Genomic DNA, 22,954 nt, shown 5'->3' with positions numbered 1-22,954 from the left:
ACTACTTAAAAGAAGAGATAGGCATGACTGAAGAAAGGAAAACACCTTCCAAAATCACCCATCTATTAAGTCATTATGACTCATTTTCATTACTTTGTAAAATTATTTTCACTACTGAGTAGCCTTTGTCTCATTTACCTAAGCATCATATAAAGACATCCAGTTTTGTTCTCATTCACCTATATGGTTCCCACAGTACTCTAAAATGAGAGAGCCAAGGGAGCATCTTATATCACTGAATTAAAATTACAGACTTCTTGAAATTCTTTGATCTTCCCCAGTTTTCTTAAAAGAAAGCAAAAAAATTGACTGAGAGCTATTACATTTACTTTCTTCCTTAAGTGCTATAAAATAGCTTACACTGGAAGAAGGAAGTGGAGGGAAACACCCAAAATCTATGAAAGTCTCATTTTTGATTTACCACTCAGCAAAATCTTTTGCAGTGATTCAACTACACTGGGTGTTTCTCTGAAACGAGCCCTAGTGATAACTCGAGGCATTTTTCCAGGCATTCCTCAGGAATTTTATCAGCCATCTAATACAAAATAACAAATATCTGGCAAAACTTGTTTGAATGTGTGTCAGCACGAAACTCCTTATGTTCTAGCTAAATCAGTATGTTTATAAACTAAGAACTAAAGCTTCCTTTGTACCTTCCATCTGAAGAAATAAAAGGAAAGAAAAGAGAGAGACCCTTCAAAGTGCTTCTCCTGTTCCAAAAGGCAACACTTGAAGCCAACTTTCCCATGGTATGTGAACCTACACATGACTGAGTGCATCCCCTAATGTCTCACTTTAACCAGCAGTAAATTCTTCTGATGGTGGAAGAGGTCAAGAGAAATAATTATGTATTTTCAGGCACATCCTATCCTGGACTTCACCAGTGCACCTTGCAGAAACCATCTGACAGCCTGATAAAGCTGCTACCAGCCCAGCTGGGATTTAGGCAAGTGGTCCAGACTCACTTCACAACATGCTAGCAAGTCCCTAAGTTATCTAGGACAGCTCTTGCGTACTCCTCTAAAAGGTAATGTATAGGGAAATAAGTAGCCTGGAGTTGGTAGAAGAATTTAATTCAATTGATGGGCTTTGCTGACATAAACCATGAAATTGCAGCTTGAACCATTTTTGAACAGCAGCCTCATTTTCATTTAAAAGGTTTATAGTTTTTATTGAGGCATTAACAGCAGTGCCATGGCTAAGGCTTGTCCAATAAAGTACTAGTAAAAAATCCTTGTTTCACACTTTATTTAAATTTATTCTGCACAATAAATATCTCTTAACCTCATTTTTTGGCAGGCTTGCTGAATAAAAATTTATTTCTAGAATTTCTAGAATTCAATGGCAGCTATAGCCTCATCAAATCCGATCAGGCCAAAATCATAGATTTTAATCTCAACACTAGCAAAGATTCTATTTTTTTCACTTTACAGAAAAATGTCAGGATAAGAAAATTGTATGTACTGGTACAATCAAGACCAGATAAGCATCAAGGAAATTCAGACCAGCTGAGATAGTTTCAGAATACTGTATTAAATAAATTTCCTCCAAGTCTTAATTATTATTCCCTCATCCTTTATATACTGAGCATACACACACAAAGGGACACCAATCTATTAAGTTTCAGCCACAGGCTGGCACATGCAGAATACAGACATTTTAAGACCCTGGCTGCAAACCGTGGCACAGAGACTGCTGCTATCATTAGACCTACAAGAAGTCACAGGAAAAGGTGGAGAAAGAAAGAAGATAGGAAAGCACCAAGGCAGGGAAGAACGACCAAGAGTCACTTAAGAAGCTAAGATCAAAAGGAAGGGCTTGCGCTCATTTTCCAGCAATACAGCAAGCTTCAAATTTGCAGTTAATGCATGAAACCTTTCATCTTAATGCCTTGGACACTAGTCACTTCCCATCTCACCTGGGTTTGTCACATGTGCCACAGGAGAGTGTTGGGGAAGAGCGGCTGGATGACTAATGGCAAGAAGGCAGTCAGATACCTTTACTGCATCTTTGTATAAACACAAAAAACTATCCAAGATTACTGATCAAAGGACAGGATTTTGGTTTTCAGAGCACTTTACTATTTATATTTAAACATATCCATCAGAAGAAAAATGTGGAATTAAATCCTACTTGCAATAAGGCTTATAATCAACACGGTTTGTAAAAATAAAAGGAAGCTGCACAGACAGACAAAAAGATATCAACTAATCCATACCCCACCTCTAGAAGGTGATGAATAGAAGACAGTCTTTTCCTAAACACAGAGGCAGGGCACACACACACTATAATCCCTCCCTCCTCCAGCCATCATCAGCTGCAGATATTTCTGAACCAAAGGTCCCCTCTGGACCACTGCCCATTAGCACCGGTTCACCCCTTCTCCTTTAGATCCTCTATTTCACTTTTTAAGCCCCTGAATATTTTTCATGTTCACAACATGCCACGGCAGCAAGCTCCATAACCAAATTGCACCGTGGGTGACAGGGTGGAGAGAAAGATGCTTCTATTTGTTTTAAAGCCTGCTCCTTCAAATTACACTGGGGAACCTTGAATTCTTTTATTTCACTACATGACATGCTAAATGGACAATGCTTCCTTGAACTTCAGAAATACAGGCACAGATGTACATACCTTGATGAACCAGAGGGCTCAAATAGGAGGTTTATTTCCTAAAGAACTCACTTCCCTATTTACCAAGAACTTCAGTTTGGTACACCACATTACTCGCGGAATGGCCACAGAAGACAGTGTGTGGCATTAGGCAGGGATAATCACAAAAAGGAGTGGGGGGTAAAGAAATACTTCCCTATTAAAGAGAACTCTATATACTTTGAAAGGGGGAGAAAACACGACTCATAGGCAGAGTGATTTCTGGGGATCTCACGGGGCTATTTTTAAAGCGACAGGATGGTTTCAGAAGGCAATTGAAATTCCTTAGGCATCCAGCAAAGCCAGAGTTCTCACAAGTTAACCTTCAAGGATTTATGCATTTTCCTCTCTGAGGAAAATTGCTTCTGGAAGCTCACATAAAGCAAACACATAGGCAGAACTAATGCAGCAAGGCAAGATCAGAAAGGCCAATAATTGCCTCAAGGGATTCTGTGGAGGTGGATATTACTTTAAATGATGTTTCAGATCTAAACAATAAAGAAGTTTTCCGAAAGATGATTTAAAAGACCATTAAATACTGCTACTGTTAGTAAATGCATTTTTTTTTCCTCCAAGACACATTGCAAATGAAAGATGTGTTCTTCAGCTATTTGATTTCAGCTGAATGCAGCTCAGTTTAATTATTTTATTTTAATAGGTCTCTTACTGGTTTTGGTATTCCATTTTTGTCTGATAATATGATCAAACTTCATGAATACTAAATATTTTCAACTGTAATGTCAGAGACAAATAATGCAGCAATTCCAGCTCTTGCTGCCATATTCCTGCTGCACACCCCCCATCACTTCTCCTCTGAACACCCCCAATTCAAAGACAGAACTAAAAGGCATAAGTAGCCTTGGTAGTTGAGTTATTACCATCTTAACTGTGCTGATGAAGCATTGTTCTGAGCCCTTCATGCCTTCTGTATATGCAAAGTGATGTGGAGAACTGCGGCACCATCTCCATCAATGCATGTTTGGAAGCAGAGGACACAAATCCCCAGCTGTCAGTGGGCAAAGTGACTGGTATTGGTAGTAGGCTCATCTCTGCCCTTCTACGCATGTGCAGTGCCACAGTATCAGCTCTCAGCGTCACTGCTACTTCCAGCTCCTGGGTTTTCATGTCAAATATTTGGCATAATGCTAAAAAATAAAATTCGGTGGAAACTGAGATGAACTTTGAAGATTTCTGCACCTTCAATATTGCAGAGAAGTTTCAAATGTGAACTAAACGTAATTCAGACTGCACTTACAAAAGCCATTTTACTGTGGTTTTCATGTGTTCCCTGTTTCTCCATCAAAGTGAGGGCCAGAAGATTCTCTTGACTCCATATCTGCACCATACACTGAGGTTAGTTCTGGTTTGAAGTAGCTAGTATGCAGTCTTACCCTCCTCAAATGTGAAGCACATCTAAACTAGATTGGGGGGAAGGGTTTCCCTGATTTTCCAATTTTGAGTTAGACCCAATACACAGTTTTGAAAACAGCTGGAATCGGTAATACTGCTTTAATGCTATTATTACAACAACTGTTTACTTCTAAGTTGTAAAACAAATAGCATTTTCTGTACTGGGAAGCTCAAATACCAGTAATCTGTTGCCTTTGTCAGGACACGTTCTTAACAAGTGCTTTTGTGATTTTGGAAACATCCTTTGAATATCAACTCTTTGGGAAAATTTCCAGTCGATCATCAGTCTTTTAGTTGTCACTGCCCCCAGCTGTTTTCTCCTCCCTCCCTTGTTCATGGGACTTAGCCACACAGAAAATCCCACACCAAGTTTAGCTGAGAGGAAAGAGATGTACAGAAGATGCATTGGTATAGAGGTGCCATTAAAAGCGACCACCCAACAAAAGCCATGGTTTAGATAAGTTCCAGCTTCGCCGTAAAGATTCCTCTCTCCCTTGCTATATGCAGCATCAAGATTTTTTGTACTTAAAAATTTCACATGGATATTAGTATCTTAAAAATTCCTTGGTTTCCCTCCTTCCCACCTGCGGATATGTATCCTGGGTGACTACCCCCCTTCTCAGCCAGTCACTGAGCTGGTGGTTAGACTTGTTTCATCACACAGTAGACTTAACTAGAACTAACGAGGGAAATGCAGCATTTTACTTTTGTTGTGCCTGAAAGTATTCTGTATTTTCACAACACCTCTTCCTCTACAGCTTTTCAAACAGCATTCCTAGTGTGTGCACTTAAGACCCAGCAGAAGCACCTTGCTCATCACATCACATCACAAGGGCTGGTTGTAAACAGGAACGACATGAGAGTTGAAGCTGTCAGAAAACAGCTTGAGAAGAGAGTTTGTCTACCCACCATGTTGACGGCATCCTGGTCGAAGGGGTTCCACTCGATGTTCTGAGGATAATGGGCCAAAACTTTGGACTTGAAGGTTCTTCTTAAGGGACTCTGGTCGAAATTCTCTCCTGCAACGAATGAAGAAATAATGACTTGTCATAGCAGTGAGGCTTCAGAGAGAGCTGGCCTGGGCAGCTTACTTTCACTTTGGGTGGTTTTTTTGTGAAATCTGAAGGGCATTTTTACTCCCAACAGATGTATTACTTTTAAAAGAGAAACAGAAAAAGATACACATGCAGTCTGATCTTGCCCTCCTTCACACAAAATCTTACTAGTGTTGCAACACAGCTTCCAGCTCAGTATTTACTGCATGGAAATGTATCATTAAGAGAAAAATCGCTGCTGGAGTTTTATGGAAAAAGGCCCTACAATCAGCTGAATTCTCCATCTTCCCCTATAGCTTGAATATCTAGAGATGGCTTTACTTAGATGCTGAAAAAGCACTTTCCCTTAAGTTTGTTAGAAACTGCCTTATGGTCAATAAAAGTATGAGCACCTCTCAGCTATTATAAATTATTCAAGGATTCATTATAGATCTTTTTTATATCACAAGTCCTGTGTGAAGATTAAACACATTTTTTTTCTACATCAAATTTCAAGGACAGACTTTTTCCACACAAAGAATCCAGCAAGTGCAAAGAGGAAGATCGAAATTAGACTTCAAGCAGAAATGCATCCATTTATCAGCATACAAATAGTGTATTTCATCATAAGGCACCTTTTAGGATTTCTTAGTGTTACCTAGATTCTTTTAAAAACACGTTACTGAAATAGAATTGGATTTCTTTTCTTTAAAAAAAAAAACTTTTCTTTCTCTTTATACTTAAAGACAGAACCAATATTTCATTCATGTTTTTAATGAGAGGTTATTCTGGATGAGAAAATATTCAATCGCTTGGCAAGCTCTAAAGGCAATCCACTGCTCCTGTAGAAAAGTTAAACTACAAGTCACTAACCTCGCTAACCCCTCTCTGAAGGCAACATGCACTGCGGGAGTGTAATTTGTGCTTGCTGAGTTACATATGACAATTCAACCTTCGTGCAGCTAGAAGCCTCCAAGTGATGTTGCACAATTCACAGTTCAGAAGTCACCCCAAGGTTTCTGAGGCCACAGCCATTTGGCATGTGCCCTTTGCTCCTTGCGAAGCACAGTCTACACAATAATTTAGCTCAGAGTGAATTAATCCAAGGAAATTTCTGTACAAATTGATACTTGAAGGCAGAGCTTCTCAGCCTTTGCCTGGCAGGGCTTAGGGTCTGCAGATAATTGAGGGAAACAGAAGATAACAGAGAAAAACACAGTTGCAATTCACAAGGTAAAAGTTTTCCAGGCCAAGTTTTAGGAGGGCTGAAAACCATTTGCTGTATGAAACCCTTAACACATCTTCAACGCAGAGGGCAGAACCTGCACTGTCTCTCAGGGGCTGCAGTGCCAGGGCCATCAGAGTGGCACCTGCACAGCAGCAGCAGAGAGGAAGAGCAGGCGAAGGTTGAGCATTTCTTACACCAAGGCCAGCCGCCTGCTCGGAGGGAAGGGGAAGCAGAGGCTTATGCTGGAGCTCCCCTCCGTGAGGATGCGTGTAGGCAGGCGGAAATTCCTCGAGATGCGTGAGTCAGCTGTGCTGGGACTGCACCTCGCCCCGTGTGAGAGCTGCTGCGCCAAGTGAGGTGGGGAGCCAGGGGGAGGAGAGCTAACCAGCTCTTCCGACAGCACTTGCTTTCAAATGCGTTCAGGGAATGGGTTTAAAATCTTTTCCTTCCCAAGAGATCTCTGAGATTTTTAAGGAGATAGGTATTTTTATACAGCGGATCATTTTTAACACATTATTTAGACACATCGCAGCATTCTATTTTTTACTGTTATGTCTGTCTCGTTGATTTTGGTGGATAACCATGGGGGGAAAAAGCTAATAAGCTTCTACAAGGATATTTTGTACTTGAGAGAAGAAAAGGTCCAAGATGATGCAATGCTGCAGCCATATTTCCTGGGGCAGGAACAAATACAAATGGTAAGATGTGAGGAGCTCTGGCAGGGGAATCCAGCCTGCTTCTGGAATTGCTCAAGGCAAACCAGAAATCCAACGGAAGTGTATGCATCATAGAAATAAAGAAAACTGAAGGTATCAGCTAAACTGGACCAAATTAAAAGACATGTCAGGGTTTAGCTGACTAGCTCATCACATCTGCCAAGTTGGACCAGACTTGCCACTAGCTGCTATGGTAGTCCAGAGCACAAGCTCTATGAAGATCCTCTCCATGCTTGGTTACAAAGCTCAGACTGAAGTCTGAACCAGAGACCATCACTCTTTTACAGAACTTGGCAATAGAATAACCTCTTATTTTGGCCCAGAAGTTCTTTGAAGACGCATTAGACATAAAGATATAACGTCATCCACTGATTCCTGAAGTTTCACAAAATAAAAATCCCAACAAGCAAAGCCAGTAAAAATTCTCTCTCCAGGTATGCACTTAAACACACTTGGCAACATTTTTAATTCTTAGTATCAAACAGTAATTAATGTGCTTGCATAATCAAATAAATATGCATGAGGTTATTTCCTAATTAGATCTTCAATCTTCACATCTGACATAGTTTACCTTACAACTGCGAATTAGCAGAAAGGCAGATATTTGATGCTAAATTTATTTGGTTGCTTCTACTAAAAGTTCGGAGAGCATCTGGATGGCTTAAGTTCTCTACCGCTAACAGAAAGTCACTGCTGGAGTCCGAATTTCTTTAAAGGTTTCCTTTTTCATGACCAAAAAACCATTATTGTAACATGATTGGTGCTACTTGGGGTAATTTGCGTGGTTCAGAGGCACTCATCACCTCTGCAGTTCACCCACTGGTGGAGCCCTTCGCAGGTTCTTTGGGAGCCGCTTCTCCAATCTACCTTGTACAGGTGTTTTAAAAACACCTTTTGCTTGAAAAATAGCCCACAGTGATGACAGTCAACAACTAAACCGATTAATCATCTGGTATTAGCACAAAACTGTAAATGGGAGTCCGGCAGCAATGCACATTAATCGCGTCATTTACTGTTTCTAACGACTGTGCTCGCTTATAGGCACCAAAGAAATTGGGGCAGGCTTTGCCCGGGCTCCCTGTGTGCTGGGTGTGCTCAGGTGAGCCCCGCTTGCCGCACACCTACATGTGGCATCTCAGGGGACTTGGCTCTGTACCCTTAGACTGAGTGGGACAGCAAACCACTCAGCTTTCACCTAAATAACTTCCACGTGCGTCCTGAAGCAGAGTGTTACACACATGGTAGCTTTACCTATCTGTTTTGGCAGCACAGTCTATGCTTGTGGTGGAGGAGAGAGCAGCTGCCACACGGTGCCAGGTGCTGTCTTGCCTTTAACCTGTCCTCCGGCATTACAGCGGCAGACTCTGGAAGCATGTCAGATTGCTCAGAGAGATTTGGGAAGCGAACCTGGAAGGCTTCTCATGGGAAAATATCCTTCTCTACTAGTTTGGTGGTTCAATTACTAACTAACCCCACCAGATAAAGCTGTACTTATTTCCAAGTTAGACCAAAAATTACATCACTGGGGATATAAGAGCGGGGAAGACCCTGATTTTTTGCTGTTCTTGTTATTGAACATCTTTCGCCTCATTTTCCCTATAAACCACACCCCCCCATCTTGACGAGCAATACTCTGGCAGCATCTGGAACCAGTGGAGAAGAACAAGGCATATTTGCCAATAAACCACTGTAATCATGAAAAACTGAGTGTTTCAATCAGCTTTTGGAAATGACCAATAATTTGTATGCTGCTGCAAATACTCGTGCAGTCATTTAGGCATCAGAGATATGTAAAAAGTTTTGTTTATGAAGCACATGTGTTGCTTTAAGAAATCCAGCTTTCCAAACCCAGCGTAACAATGTTCCAGTAGGCTGACAACATGGATTTATTTTATCCAAGGAAGTAAATGGCACAAATAACTTACCTTTGCAGAGTCCCTGCAGGGTTTGCATTTTACCACTACCGTGGTTTTAAAAAAATAGAAATTAAAGGTAATATACATACACAGAAAAGACAATTTTCTCAATCAGTGATCCCGAGACAAAAGAGAAGAGCCAAGAAACCACACTGGAGTGAATCAATCAAAAGGACACATCATTGCACCCTCCATACAAAGCTGTGCCTGGGAAGCCAGGCAGGGGAAGCTTTTAAAGGAGAGGATACATAATTTAGGAAAGAAACAGTACAAGGATACAACAGAAAGCAGCCCGCATGTCAGGGTGAAATGTCATTGTTTGGCCAAACTAGCAGGAAACACCCTGACTCTCACCAAAATGAGATGAGAGACATAGACCATGACAGCCAGCTCCACACTGACAAGCAGCTGGAAGAGAACCACAGGAAGCAAAACCTTCTTGGCACACATGAGGGAAGGGATCTGGACCAAAAGGTACCTGGTATTATCAACTCTCAGCATTAGTAGTTCTGAACTGCTAAGTCACATGTGGCAAATAAAATTTATTTAGCTGTTATTCTAGGCAAACGGTGACTTTTCATTAATCTACTGTGTGCTTTTAAGTGCTGGCTAACTTCCCAAACAGGATTAGCAAGGCACATCAAAAATGAAGAAAGTACCAAATGCGAATTGAATCTATATTCTAAAATATTAATGGCCAGATAACAGTACTATGAATACAGACAGAAACATCGTATTTGATGAGTGGTACAAACAGCACATCTCATAAGGTAAGCTGCCTCTCAGAGGCAAATTAAAAATTTGGATTTTAATGCTTTTGCTTTCAGGATATTTTCCAAAAAATCATTCAAGTATTTTTCAAAATTGTGTAAAATGTGTCAGATTCAAGTTCCACTTCAACTGGATACTACATCCTATGTAATGGTACTTTTAAACATCTTGCACTTTCCCTTAAAGGCACTCATTTTTAAAGGAACCTTTAGTTTCAAATTAAAAGCAAATGGTGAAGTGATGGGTACTAGATCAAGAAAAACCATGCTAATTTCATTTCAAAATGAAAAGATTTCTCAAAATTAGGAAACAAGTATCTTCTGTGTTTTGGATGAAGGCTAAAATTACTAGGGAAATGCAGTTGTGAGGTTGTCAGTCATGATGGCTGTCATATAAGTGATCATATTTAAAAATTTAGCAATCTTAAGGTTTAAGCAGATCTTTTAATTATCACAGCTACAGAGGCATACAAAAATATGTACTAAATAGGCAGAGGCATCCTCTACCCATACCCTCTCATCCAGGGAATGTGAGCTATCTATCGCTCCTTCGAAGCTCTGGAACGTAGGCAGGAATGCTTGTGACCACAGAAATAAAAATATCTTTTATTCTTTTAGAGGAACATACTGGGAGCACGACTATGCACAGTACTGCACCTCATGGTGACAACCTCTTTGATAGCTATTTCTAATTAGAAGTGTTGAGCACACCCAGCTATGTTCTTTCCCTGCAGACAGAGCTTTGTTAAGCACCGGATAACTCTGCACAAGAAGCAAGTAATGTACAACGTGTGAGTGAGAAAACAACGTGGGACAGGAATAATAGCGCTTGGCTGGGGAAAAACTAAGCTATTAATTGCCAGGTTCAGGAGACGGTTAGTTTAAGTAGTGCCGAAATTGTGCTCTGCTGCTTTTCTTCTGTGCCTCACCATGACACCAAAGCGGCAGTGTTCATGGCTAGTCAGTGTTCATGGACATTAGCTCAAAGGCATTATTTCTGACCACATATTCTCATAATCTTACAGCAGAGGAGGGAAATGATATGAAAGGGAGAACAGGGATAAGGCAGACAAAACAGTTTTCATTCCAAAATTTTAAAATGTGAGCTGTAAAATGGTGGTGGCTTTTTTGGGGGGGCAGGAGGGGTGAGCATGGTCTAACCTATCTCTTGCATATCAATATGTAAAGGAATTAATTGATCATATTTCAGCAGGAAGCCATAGTGGGTTGTGTACCCTATCAATACATCTACATGATTTGGCTTTTTTTTTGGTGTCTCTGTGTGGACCTCACTAATGTTGCTATTTAAATCTAGACTGTAAAACATGCTTCCTTGAGGTGTCAGGAACCTTTGGGTCTCTGTAGCAGAAAGTGGTAGAGCTAGACCTTCCAGTACCCTTTGTCCACAAATCTACATAACTAAGCCCAGTCGGATTTCTTGATAAGTATCCTCTAACATGGCCTCATGCAAAGTATTGTTCAGTCTTTACCAAGCACGCTAAGATCTAGCCATTTCTATATCCGCCAATACACCTGACACCACTAGCGGCATTTCCTTGGAGAGGGGAAACACATCTGCCAAGAGAGCTTCAAGAAAAAGACTAAAATGATCAGATATTGATTTAAATTAGGTAAAAGAAAGAAAAAGTTGAGGATTTTTGTTTTTGTTTTTAAACCCTGACCCTTAATTTGATTCAAGGGGAGTTGGAAGACAGAAAATATAGAGAGAGAGGGCCTGGTGATTATTTTGTCCTTAACGCCTCTTTACCTGAGGTTTTGTCTGCAGTATCTGAGCTCTTGCCATGGAGATCTGCTTCTAGCCATTTGTACAAGACTACACAACATAACAAACAGAGATAAAAAAAAGCAAGTATGAACAAAATGAAAAGATATACAAATGTACTGGGGAAGGGAAAAATGTGAAGCAGACATTAACACTCCGCCTTGCAACCTCTCTTCCCCCCGCTACTGCCAAAGGGTAAATCCATGGGATAAGTAAAACCCTCTGCGACTGTATTACTATAAAGGTGTTGAACGCATTGACGGACATTGTAGAAATACTTGTCAAAATTAGTAACAAGATTAAATTCTCAGTACTTCAAACAGCATGCTGCTGTACAGCTTCCCTATTATGAAAGACAGCTTTGTTCATATATTGAGCCGTTCCAGAGCCTGTGAAACTCAGGGGAAAAAAACCACCAGTTCTTTAACTGGTGTTTTTCTTTAGTATAATACTGTTAGCCATGTTATTACACCTTCAGTGCTGTACTGCATGCCATTTTCAGGACTTTCTAAAGTTACCCAATAATTCTATTCATCATTTCTGTCTCATAATAAGGTGGTTTTAGACAAAGATTTGAATAAATAAGCTATGTTTATAACTTGGATGAACAATTTTAATCTCTTCCAGTAACAGCTACCTCAACAGGCACTGGTAATGGAAGAGCTTCCTGCTGGCAAGTCTAACTGAGGTTTCTTCCAACTGGTTTGCTCATCTCCTGCAGAAAAACAAAAAATGTTTTCACAAACACCATGGCATTCCTTCATCAAAAAAGTCCCATTCGTATGCTATGCAAAGGCATTACACAATCCTCCTCAAGTTAAATCTATTTTTATAAACCTGAAGTGTATATTAAAGCTGCAATACCATTGACCTCTGGTCATTCAGTTTCTAGATGTAAATTCAGAGTATTTCCACCACAACCTCCTACTTGAGCTGTTAATCCAGGCACCAGTTCAGAGGACCCAGATAATTCTGCCAAGGCTGTATTTTCTGGGAAGGCAGCCCTTGGCAAAGGGCACAGGAGCTCTTTCAATAAAGATTTTTAGATCTGAATTTGTATTTTAGGATAATTTTCTCATTTCTTAAGGAAGGACTTGTAGATAACCCATAGTCACGTCTGCAGGACAATGTTTTTCACTCCAGGTGTCTTAAGCTATTTCATTCTACTTTTGAGCTCTTTGAGCTAAAAAGTTGCATAAATATTTAAATTAAAGGAAACAAAACAAACAATTGCCTCCTGATTTTCTGGGAACACATTGTCAGAGCATTCATTTAATACCTTGGTCCAGAAAAGCATTATCTCTGCCACAATCAGGACTCCAAACTCTCCCAGGTGACAGCAGTGAGCCAAAGCTGGCAACTGCCCCATACCCACAGTGCCTGTACAAGCCTCTCCACCACTCTGCCCTCACAGCTCTCCCCAAACGTCCTTTAAACATGATCATTCAAAGGGAATTTGGCACCGAGCTTCCACGGACTTAGCCACCACCTCTGCAATAGGAAGAGTGAAAAGGAAAGACGTAACAGCTCGTGAAGGGATGCATAGCCTGACGCACCAGGAGAGGTTCTGGTTTTGCTACCCATTTCAGTATTTTGACCATTTATCATCATCAATCATATAGCTAAACAGTCACAGAAGTTACGTAAACTCCTGCACAAGAAGTCAAAATCACAGATCATTGGCAACAGTGATAAATACAGAGCTATGAACACTGTTGTTCAGCCTAATTCTTTATACAAACACAATGTAATAGAATATGATTATTGCCACAAACTAATTACACTTAGAAAAGGCTCAGTATTTCAACAATCCTTTTTAAAAGGTTTGTTCACCTAAGTTATTGCACAAGTCTAAATAAAGAGAAAAAGGCTAAAAACTAACATGAACCATTTAGTTTGCTATGATCCGTTCCTTCTGACCTTGATTAAAGAACTTACTCTCTGCCTACGGAGTAACATTATACAGCACCAACACTGCCAGCTTCTTAAAATAGCCCCAGTCCCAGTTGCCAACAGACCACAGACATCCCACTACACTAGCAAACGAGTATGAATTATACCTTCCCTTTTACATAAAATTGCATCATAATCTTGTCAAATCCAAAAAGTCGTGGCTTAAGTTAAGTCAGTTTGGGTGATTTTTTGCAGTGGGGTGGGGGCAGTTTATTAAACAGGTACCGGAGGCACAGTGCTCCTACATGATTACCTTGGAGTCTGTCCCCAAAGGCTGGAACGGATTAGCAGGAAACAGCGGAGTGGGTATAAAACTGGACCTATACTTATAAATATAGAGAATTATTTACGCCTCGGGCCTAGAGGTGTAAATAGAAATCAAGGTGCTGTTAGTGCTGCCACGCTGCCTTTCCAAGCATGGGTTCCTGATCCACTGCTGGGTAGTATGTGGAGAGCGTGCCCCAGAGATCCTTGGTCTATCCTGTTTATATACAGCAAGTGGCATATTTTCTTTATTATTGCAGGATGCTTCCTTGGAGCAAGAGGCACCTGCCTGCAGGCTTGGGCGAACTGCCAAGGAAGAAAAAGCATTTTGAGATGCCATCACATCCTGCGTGAAGTTGGGATGGCTTCCTGCTCAGCGCAACACCCGTTTCACATGTTCACCTCCCTCCGCCAACTGAGCACAGAATGAGGTATCCAGTCGCGCCTTTTGCACAGAACTCCTTTCACACTTGTACTTTCTACTCATTTACAAGGGTAGGATCAAGTTCAAATATACTCGCTTTCTGTGGTAAAACGTGATGCTGCATTCTCAGACTGGTTTTGGAAAGACACAAACATTTTCAATTCAAATTAATCTTAAAGCAGGTTTTGTTCTCTACTTCCCTAGGACAGAGGTAGCACAAGAGTCTTGTTCTTAAGATCTGCTTTATTACAGTTGATATTTCTGGAGATGAGAAACAGGGGAAAAAAAAAACCAAACAACAACCCACAAACAACCAGAACTTGTCATCCTAAAAATCCCTGGACTATTAGTGTTTAGGTTTGTGTGCAAGAATGCAGGAAAGAAAGGGGAATTTTTCAGTAAATTTCGCTTTGGGACTTTTTTAGTACAAGAACAAGCAATTTTATTTTCATTATTTTTATAATTACAGTACATCCAGTTATCTTTTAAAATGGGCTGTATTAAGACAGACTTTTTTAAACCACTCCACCATGCACGTAAAATCATGCACCTATATTAGTCCCCCTTGACTCATCAGGATAGCAAGTTCCAGGTGTTCCATTACTTGAAGTTAGAAGCAGTTCCACCAAAGCTGCATTTACACATCAGCAGAGTGTGAATAAATTCACTGATAACACCTTCTGCCACCATCATTAAGCTTGGTTTGCAAATCAGTACAAGAAAAGAAAGAAGCTTAATTTGGCCTGGACCATTTTCAGCACTAATCAACTTTGACATAAACAGAGCACAAAGATGCCCATCCTGCAGCTTGACTAGTCAGCTATGCCTGATTTGGGATTTTGCTTTTTGGCGACTTTCTTTTTGTCCGTCTCGCACAAGCTTGAGGCCTCGGTTCCCCGGGCTTAGCACTGTTACGCTGGGCAATAGACTTTTCTGGTTTAAAGGAAGCCCTTGCTTTCTGATGTCCCCAAGACCTGTCCCTTGATGTGCTGAGCCACAAAAAGGATCCAAAGGACTCATGGTTGGTTTTTTTATCAGCCATGCAGAACCCAGCCTGTGAAACTTGGTCTTCTACATTCATCAGCACTCTCCAGAAGGAAGCTATTCCCAGTTTCTGAAGAAGATTTTTCTTCTTCAAACAGCACAATTCACAACCCAACAGTGGCACTCAAGCTGACAATTTAAAACACCCTGGGCAGGGACTGCCTCTTCACACTCCTTCACGAGCCAGCCCACACCTGCGAGGCTTAGGACTGGTTTTATCAGTGAGGCAAGAGGTGGATTTAGAGACGGTGGACCCAGAATTAGCTCCTCACTGTATTTACTTTTTTTGTGTGCCCTTTACAAGCAAAGGGTTACAGCAAGGCAATACTTGCCTGTCAAAGCTGTGCAGCTGCCAAGCTTTATGAAAACTTAGTTATATGTGGTTTTGATGGGAAGGGGGTCTGGCAAAGAAAGCTCTTTCATCAGCATGAAGTAGAAACACTCCCTTATGTAGCACAAACTGATTTTGTTTAGGGGTTTTTGAGAAACTGCTGTTTAAGCTGCTGCCAACAACTAATTGTCCTTACGACAGTCTCAAGAGCCGGTCTTCCACCAGTTTTCAACAACTGAATCATTTTAGAAAAAGAAAAGACAAACACTTTCCAGACACCGAAAAGTCACAAGCACCCTCAGGCAAGGTTTGAAGTTACCAGAGAATAGTGGTGAGCAGGAATGAAGATGCAGGCAGATGGGAATCCACTGCCCACACAGCCATATCGGTCCTTAGAGCTGATAATTCCACTTAAGAGCTACCCAAGAAACCATTTCAGTTTGGAGATTGCTCTCGGATGCTTCAACCCAGGTGTACTACAATAATTGGATATTAGCATATTGCTGCAAATGCTTCTACTGTGAGCAAACCTGCCACTGAAGGAACAAGATGTTTACACAACATGCTGGATTATGCAGTTCTTGTTAGCTCTTGAAAAAACAACAATGGAATTTTGTCAACTAAAAACGTTAGAACATTGTTAAGAGGCAAAAATATCATTGTATTGAAAGAAAGATCAATTCTTGTAACTATTCAGTTAGATTACCTCTTCTGCCACAAACATCTTTGCAAGAACCTACATGTCTTGGTCAACACCACCTGCAGTTAGAAACTTTGAAGATCAGGCTGCTGCCAGTGAGTTTACACGAGGGATCATTAAGAAGCTATCAGTGCACAGTAATTGCGCATCTAAGCCACATGAAAAATATTCTCTGTGCTTGAGTAAACCTTAAGTAAGCCATGGCTAGTTAGATACAGCTTTAGTTTTTTTCATTGCAGCAGAGCTCTGTACGTTTCAGACAAAAGCATAAACAAACAGATTTATGCTTTTTCACTGCTGACCATTTTGTGGCCCATTTCCAAGTCTACTGAAAATACAGAAAGCTGAAATCAGGACTCAATCACCATGCCACAGTAATATGTCACGATACATATCCAAAGGCGTGGACCAATACTAATTTCTGGATCCAAACTAGACTCCAGATGGGAAACCGAAAGCACAGCAGTGTTTCTACCATGCTTCTAGATTTAGTTCAGATCCCTACAAAGGGGAGCCCAGAAACTAAATCCTTTGGCTTCCCTTAATGCCTTGAAGAGTATTAGGTGCCAAGCATCTTTGTAAAGGTGGATCTCTATCGAGAAGACCAGGAAAATAACTGTCTCTAGGTTCAGCTTGCAAATGCCCATGCACCTCAGACCCCTTCTTCCCTTGTCCCACTCATTCCCACGGATGTCTGGAAACAGAGGCAATTCTGCAGGTGTATTCCTAGCCTTTGTGCACCCCAAAAACACCACTTAAAGGCTTCTATCAAATTTAATCTCCGGTGTGTTTGGGGGTTGCCTGCTCTCCCAACAACCCAGCCTTAAACCCCAGGATACACCTTCCACCGTCATCAACAAGATCTCTTAAAGAACACAGGTAAAGTCCCACAAAACAGGCAAAAAGGATCAGTGCAAAGGGCTTTGTATCTTAAAAGTGTTTCCTTTGCCAAAGCCCAGCAACGAAAACCAGTGTCTTACTTCCTCTCCCCTCAAACTTCCACTGCTACTCCAGCAAAAAGCCCTCTGAAGAGTAGTAGATACACATGTAAAAACACTAAACATTTTTGGGATGGTTTTAGACCCTAAATATAAAAAGACCATGGAAAGCCACAAAAGGGAACAGGCCACATTTCCTGGCCCGCAACAGGGTTGAAAAGAGCCAGCAGGACTCTGAAAGAGGAGCTGGAGAGATGCACAAAAACGAGAGTAAGAAATTGAAATCCACTTTCACCCCAAGTGCATATTTTGCCTGCTATTTTAGTGCCCTGCTAGTAGAGGTAGAAGCAGCAGAGAACAAAGATCTAAATAACCCTAAAATTACCTGGCATTTAAGCAAATGTTTCCTCTTCACCTCTAATCCACTAATCTTCTAGTGCCTGGATCCCAGGTTGATTGGCATACTAAAAATACATAGGTAGAAGGCATGTAATTGCGGCTCTCATTTTTAAATAAGCATAAGTTGTCACCGACTACAGAGAGGCTAATTCCAAAACAAACCATTTAGAGCCACCCCAAACAGCCACAAGAGCCCTCCTGGCCATTGCAAACATCTCATGCAAAATCAACAGGAGTTATGTTATGATATTTTACCCTTTCCTTTCACGTGAAGGGGAATTTTGTGGCGTTAAATAGAATGCTTCACATGATGGAGCGAGCAATACCATGCTGTTTTGGAGACCTCAGTAACTGTTTGAGCACACATTAGAAACGGAGTATTTCACACTGAGCAGATCAAGGCTGGATTAGGCACGCACCACACCATAGCTGAACACGCTTTAGTACCTACAGTTTCTTTGAGTGTACTAAGGTCTGGGAGGTCTAATAAATACAGGGAAGTGCATGCAAAAGAAAATGGAATTAACAAAATGTATGGGTATAGCAACACGACCCTGAAAACGATGGTGTCTTGGTGCGACAATGTGGGACAGCTAAATCTGAGCATCCCATTACAGAAAACAAGAGCATAATCATTTTGCATGGAGGAAGCAGTTGTTATTCCTTCAAATCAAGCCAGGAGGGAGTCGTTTATGGTGCATAAGCATGGCTTTCAACAGTCCCCCCTCATGTTCCATATAACACATAAGCCTGCCAACTAAAGAGCATTAATCTATGTACGAGAAAGCACACATATAATGCATCCACAACCACATACATGTGCATGCTCCCTCTCTCCCAAAGAGAACGGACTGGCAGGAATGCTCCATTACAGGTTCAAAAGCTGTCCCCTGCACCTGGGGCTCTTCCCAGCTCCACAAAGTGGCCCGAGCAACAATTAAGACAGACCTCAAATCTGGACACCAGCTGGCTCGTAATTCCTCACAGCACTGCTATAGCATCAGGAGTTCCTGCATTGCTCCCACGGGATTAGAATTCCCATCTCAAATCAGACAGGATACACACATGCCAGATTAAAGACACAGGCATTTGCATATCTCTTCAGGGTTTGACAGGTTTCTGGTGATTTATTCTGCAACATGCAAATCTACCAAAAGCATCCCTGATGGGTACCACCTCAATGCAAAGGTTAACAGGTCTGTGTGCGTTGGATTAAATATTTACATTAAGGAAGCAAATTATTTTGGATACTTACATAGTAAGCACACACAAGAGGAAAGACCCAAACTATAAATATTTGTGTCAATAAATGATGCAGCTATCAGCAGTTACATAGCTGGGAGTTTACTTCGCAATAAGCTAAGCAGAGGGTAGCTGAGCACAAGTATTACTGAATATTTGCTTAAATAAAGCCTGCAGTTTTATTATCAGGCTGAAAAAAACACCTTCTTGTAAAGGACTGTAAGATGATTCACTAGTATTAGATTACCACAGACTATAATGAATATTTCAAGGGCTTTACACGTATACAGAGAATCAGTCCAACGAGGCTGGTCTCAGAGTTGTCACAAGAACAGGCAATGCATGTGGGAAACAGAATTCCCCTTTGAAATCAAAAAGAGTATGTATGTACACCACATTAAAGGGATCTGAGCACTCACATACATCCTACAGCTGCAAATTCAAGGGTCATGAAAGAATTACAAAACATTCAAACTTCTAGTGAAGCTTATTTATAAGCCAAAGCAACAAAGCTTCAAAAATACACTCCTCCTCCCTCTGAAAAATGCCGCTTGTTAAAGTAGGAGTCCACCCTGGGCTTTGAATTCAGCAAGGTTTATTCTCTGTTTATACAAATATGACAGCGTGAATGTGACTTATTTTAATACAGAAATATGAAATTTCAACCAGAATTTGTATTTTGTGACATTAGCGTATCAATTTATAAACAGCCTGAGGAAACAGGTATTTTAAAATCAGGTACAAAACTATTGCAGTACCAGTTCTGGTGGTGCTTCTGGTTAACCCCTTCCCAAATTAATCCTTTCCCAAAGAAACATCCTTTTGCCACCTATCCCAAAGATCTGAACTCTTTGGTGTGTTTATCCAGGCATCTCCCTCACCTTTCCTGCTCCTTTTCTTACACCGGTGCTTTCCAAAGCTGGCTCAGGCTGCAGGTTAGTGCTGAACCCTGTTTCATTCAGGTCAGCAAGACTTCCCACTTTGCAGTGAGGGTAGAAGATGCCCTTGTAACGATCCTCCAATGGCACTATCCTGCATCACCTTCCCACCTCTCCATTGCGTCTTCCATGTCTAAAGAGATGATGGATTTTGATGCAGTCTGCAGGGGTAGATCTTGAGCAACTGATTTAATAGTGGCAAAACCCAAGTCCTGTGAGGGTACAGTTCCTTCTCCAGTTTAGATCAAAGTGTGGTCACCCAACCCAAATGATAACACACAGACGCACATGACCCTGCAATAGTCATCCAGGTGGACTCTCTGACAGAGGTTTGCACTTTCTTAGGTAAAAGAAAGCATTGCTTCATCTCCCTGAACTGTCAGGGCATGTTGAAGAAGCCATGCAATCAACATTGTCTAAAATAACTTATGTTTCCTAAGCCTTTCTAGTTTTTGCTTTGAGAATGCGTTTAATCACAACCTTGTGTCAACCTGTAGAAGCAAAAGCACTTATTTCAATACATGTTCTGTCCTGACAGAAGGTCAGCTTTTCCCTTTCCCTAACCTTTCTTTTATTTAATACTTTGGAAATTGTGCTCTTTTGAGAAAGATTGTAGCCTATGTGATCATACTTCAGTAAGCAAGCTACAGCAACAATCACAGGACAAACACAAAGTTTTTCAAAGGTACCCAACAGAAAACTTCTGCAGCGGCTTCTAAGAACAATCTACACCTGCAATTAGCAGAAAAAGAGGGGGAGAAAATTGCCTAAGTTCCCCTGCAGCTTTAACCTCAGTGGCTACACTAGAAAAAAGCTGCAATGAATCATTTAACATCAAGCCTGCATCACCTCAGCTCCACACAATTCCCAGGTTGTAACTTGGTCATTGCTACTCATCTACCCATGGCCTTTGGTGAGCCGCAGGCTGGCAGCCCACAGGGCAGGTGCTCCATGAAGCTGCAGACACCCAGCAGCGGCAGCGATGCTTCAGGCACCGCAAGCAGCTCCCGGCTCCTCCTCTCACCTCTCCTTATTCCCAGCCCTGCATCCAAGCTTTTGGTTCAGCAGCTCAGTAGTTTCCAATGCTGAACCGCACGGGTGAGCTGAGCCAGCTGAAGGATACCTGAGGGAGGGATGGAGGGATGAAGAACAGAGGGGAAAGCGTTGCTTTCCACCCCCCAGCTGGATTCATCACTCCATCCAGTTCATCACATCTGTACAAAAACTGTAGGAAATAGCAGGTGAAGGAGAGCAGGAGGAATGAGGACTGCACACACTGACACTACTACCCAGAACAAGGGAATACATTCAAAGTACAACAAAACCCACAATGCATCAAAAACTGAAAAAACAAGCTGCACATCTACAAAATGAACTCCTAAACACCAGCCCATTGAGCTCACAAAGAGTACAGGAAAGCTGGGCAATACAATAGTTGTGCACTACAGCAAGAATCATAAATGTGCATGTGTGTGTATTATTTTTTTTTAATATTATATAATTTTAAGCAGAAGAAAAGGTTTTGACCACAGCTTTTTTCCCCAGTATTATTCAGAAAGCCAAACTCCCATGTCAGATCACGAATTTGGCAGTTGCTGCACCTCTGGACATTTCAAGTCCAAGCTGTCCCTTTCTTTAAACCCCCAGTCTACACAAGCTGTACACATACAAAACCTGAAAGCCACACATGGTCCTGAAAATGGATAAAGGAGCTGCAGCAGCTCGAATTTTCCTGAAGAGCCCTTCTCCTCGAAGATGAATAATTAATTCCCTGCAAGAGGAATTAATTCCCTCCCAACCAGAGCCAGGCTTCTCACAAGATGCCCTGAGGCAGAAGAGGCAGCAACGCACTCAGACCACAGCACTAGCCATCACAGAGAGCAACAAATCCCTTCCATGTTTATCAGGGACATGGGATCTGTTCAAACACATTCGCAGAGACAGCCTCGCCGCTGTCTCCTGAAACCTGGTCTGTCATCACCAAGGTAGGAGTGAAACTGTTCCAGCATCCCTTTAGCTGCCATCTGCGCTCCCACAGGGAGGGGGCTCAAACTTGTCAAATGCCTTGAATTAAAAAGAACAACCTCTTGCATTAGAAATGGCAAGAGGTGGCAAATTCAGGGTAACAGCCTGAAGCCACTGGCTGTCAGCAGAGCACGCTGCATATGATGAAAATAGGCCCCCAGAATCCAAGTGTAACACTGCATTTGGGAAAGCCGCTTTTGAAGATCCAGAGACTCTGAAAAAGTGGTAATTTGTTTAGGAAAACATACCAGTCTTTAAGGATAGAAGATAAAAGGGGGTTTGGGTTACAGCAAATCTAGTTTCTGTTACTGGCCCTCGCTCTTTCAAACAGCTATTTTCGATCGCTTTTGTCAGGGAAAGAATAAGACATATCATTAGCGTGAACATGGCAGGTAAGATGCTGCCAGAAGATAACTGGGAAAAAGGAAAAGGAGAAACCCGAGAGGAGATGTGCTTTGCACGCACAGTCCCATTTGCCCTGCAGTGCGGGAGGCGAGAACGATGAGAGCGATGAGGAATGAGATCCTCCCCAGCCCTCCCCGCCTGCCCTGCCCGCCTGCAGTGGGGGCAGAGCTCCCACACCAGCCAGGTTACCTCTCACCCAGGACTGGCAAAAAAAAAAAAAACCAAACACCACCACCCAGATAAAAAAAAAAAAACAACCAAAAAAAAAAAAAAGCAGAGATACGAGAGTTGGAGGGGCTTATATATATTTTCCACATACACATGTGGGAACCAACCATTTTAGTGACTATTCAACGATATGCATTGGAGGCTCCTTTGAAAGCCCATCCATTTCTGTTAGTGCCTAGCTGCATCCCAATTTTTCAAAAGATTTGGGTTTTTGAGGCCTGGTGAATTTTCTAGTGATGACAGTGCTCAGAAAGCTGCTCTGTTCCTGGGTCTCTGTTCACTCATCTCAGACAGGTTTGTTGCTAATGATTTTTCCCTAAGAAGGAGGATTTCTTATGTCGGGTAGCTTACAATTAATTGGGGCATCTTAGACCAGAAGGTCTGCTTGGTCCCCCTAAATGAGCTTCCTGAACAACAAAAACACGCTTAACATGTGGCAGACACATGGTTCAAAAGATCCTTTGGACTTAGCTTTGTACTAGGAAAACAGTTTTGACATCTAAATTTAGGCAGACGCAGATTTACCTAGAGGTTTAGGAGGCCTAAAAGGCATT

The 22,954-nt window shown here is 41.6% G+C and overlaps 1 protein-coding gene across 6 annotated transcripts in view; it reads right to left on the bottom strand.

Annotated features, from left to right (window-relative positions):
* DENND5B (DENN domain containing 5B) overlaps positions 1 to 22,954 on the bottom strand; it is a 115,434-nt gene that overhangs the window by 57,309 nt on the left and 35,171 nt on the right. For 3 of the 6 annotated variants that reach the window (XM_059815913.1, XM_059815915.1, XM_059815916.1), the window contains exons 2-3: positions 11,495 to 11,560; positions 4,972 to 5,081 (exon numbers count right to left, since the gene is read on the bottom strand). In XM_059815913.1, the coding sequence (XP_059671896.1) occupies positions 4,972 to 5,081; positions 11,495 to 11,560 (176 nt within the window). The remainder of the gene's footprint in view (positions 1 to 4,971; positions 5,082 to 11,494; positions 11,561 to 22,954) is intronic. The other 3 variants (XM_059815914.1, XM_059815918.1, XM_059815917.1) reach the window with 1 other exon arrangement.

The sequence above is a fragment of the Gavia stellata genome, chromosome 4 (genome assembly GCF_030936135.1).
Source record: "Gavia stellata isolate bGavSte3 chromosome 4, bGavSte3.hap2, whole genome shotgun sequence".
Classification (NCBI taxonomy): Eukaryota; Metazoa; Chordata; class Aves; order Gaviiformes; family Gaviidae; genus Gavia; species Gavia stellata.
Note: the sequence above shows the minus strand (reverse complement) of the source record. Positions and strands in the feature narration are given on the sequence as shown.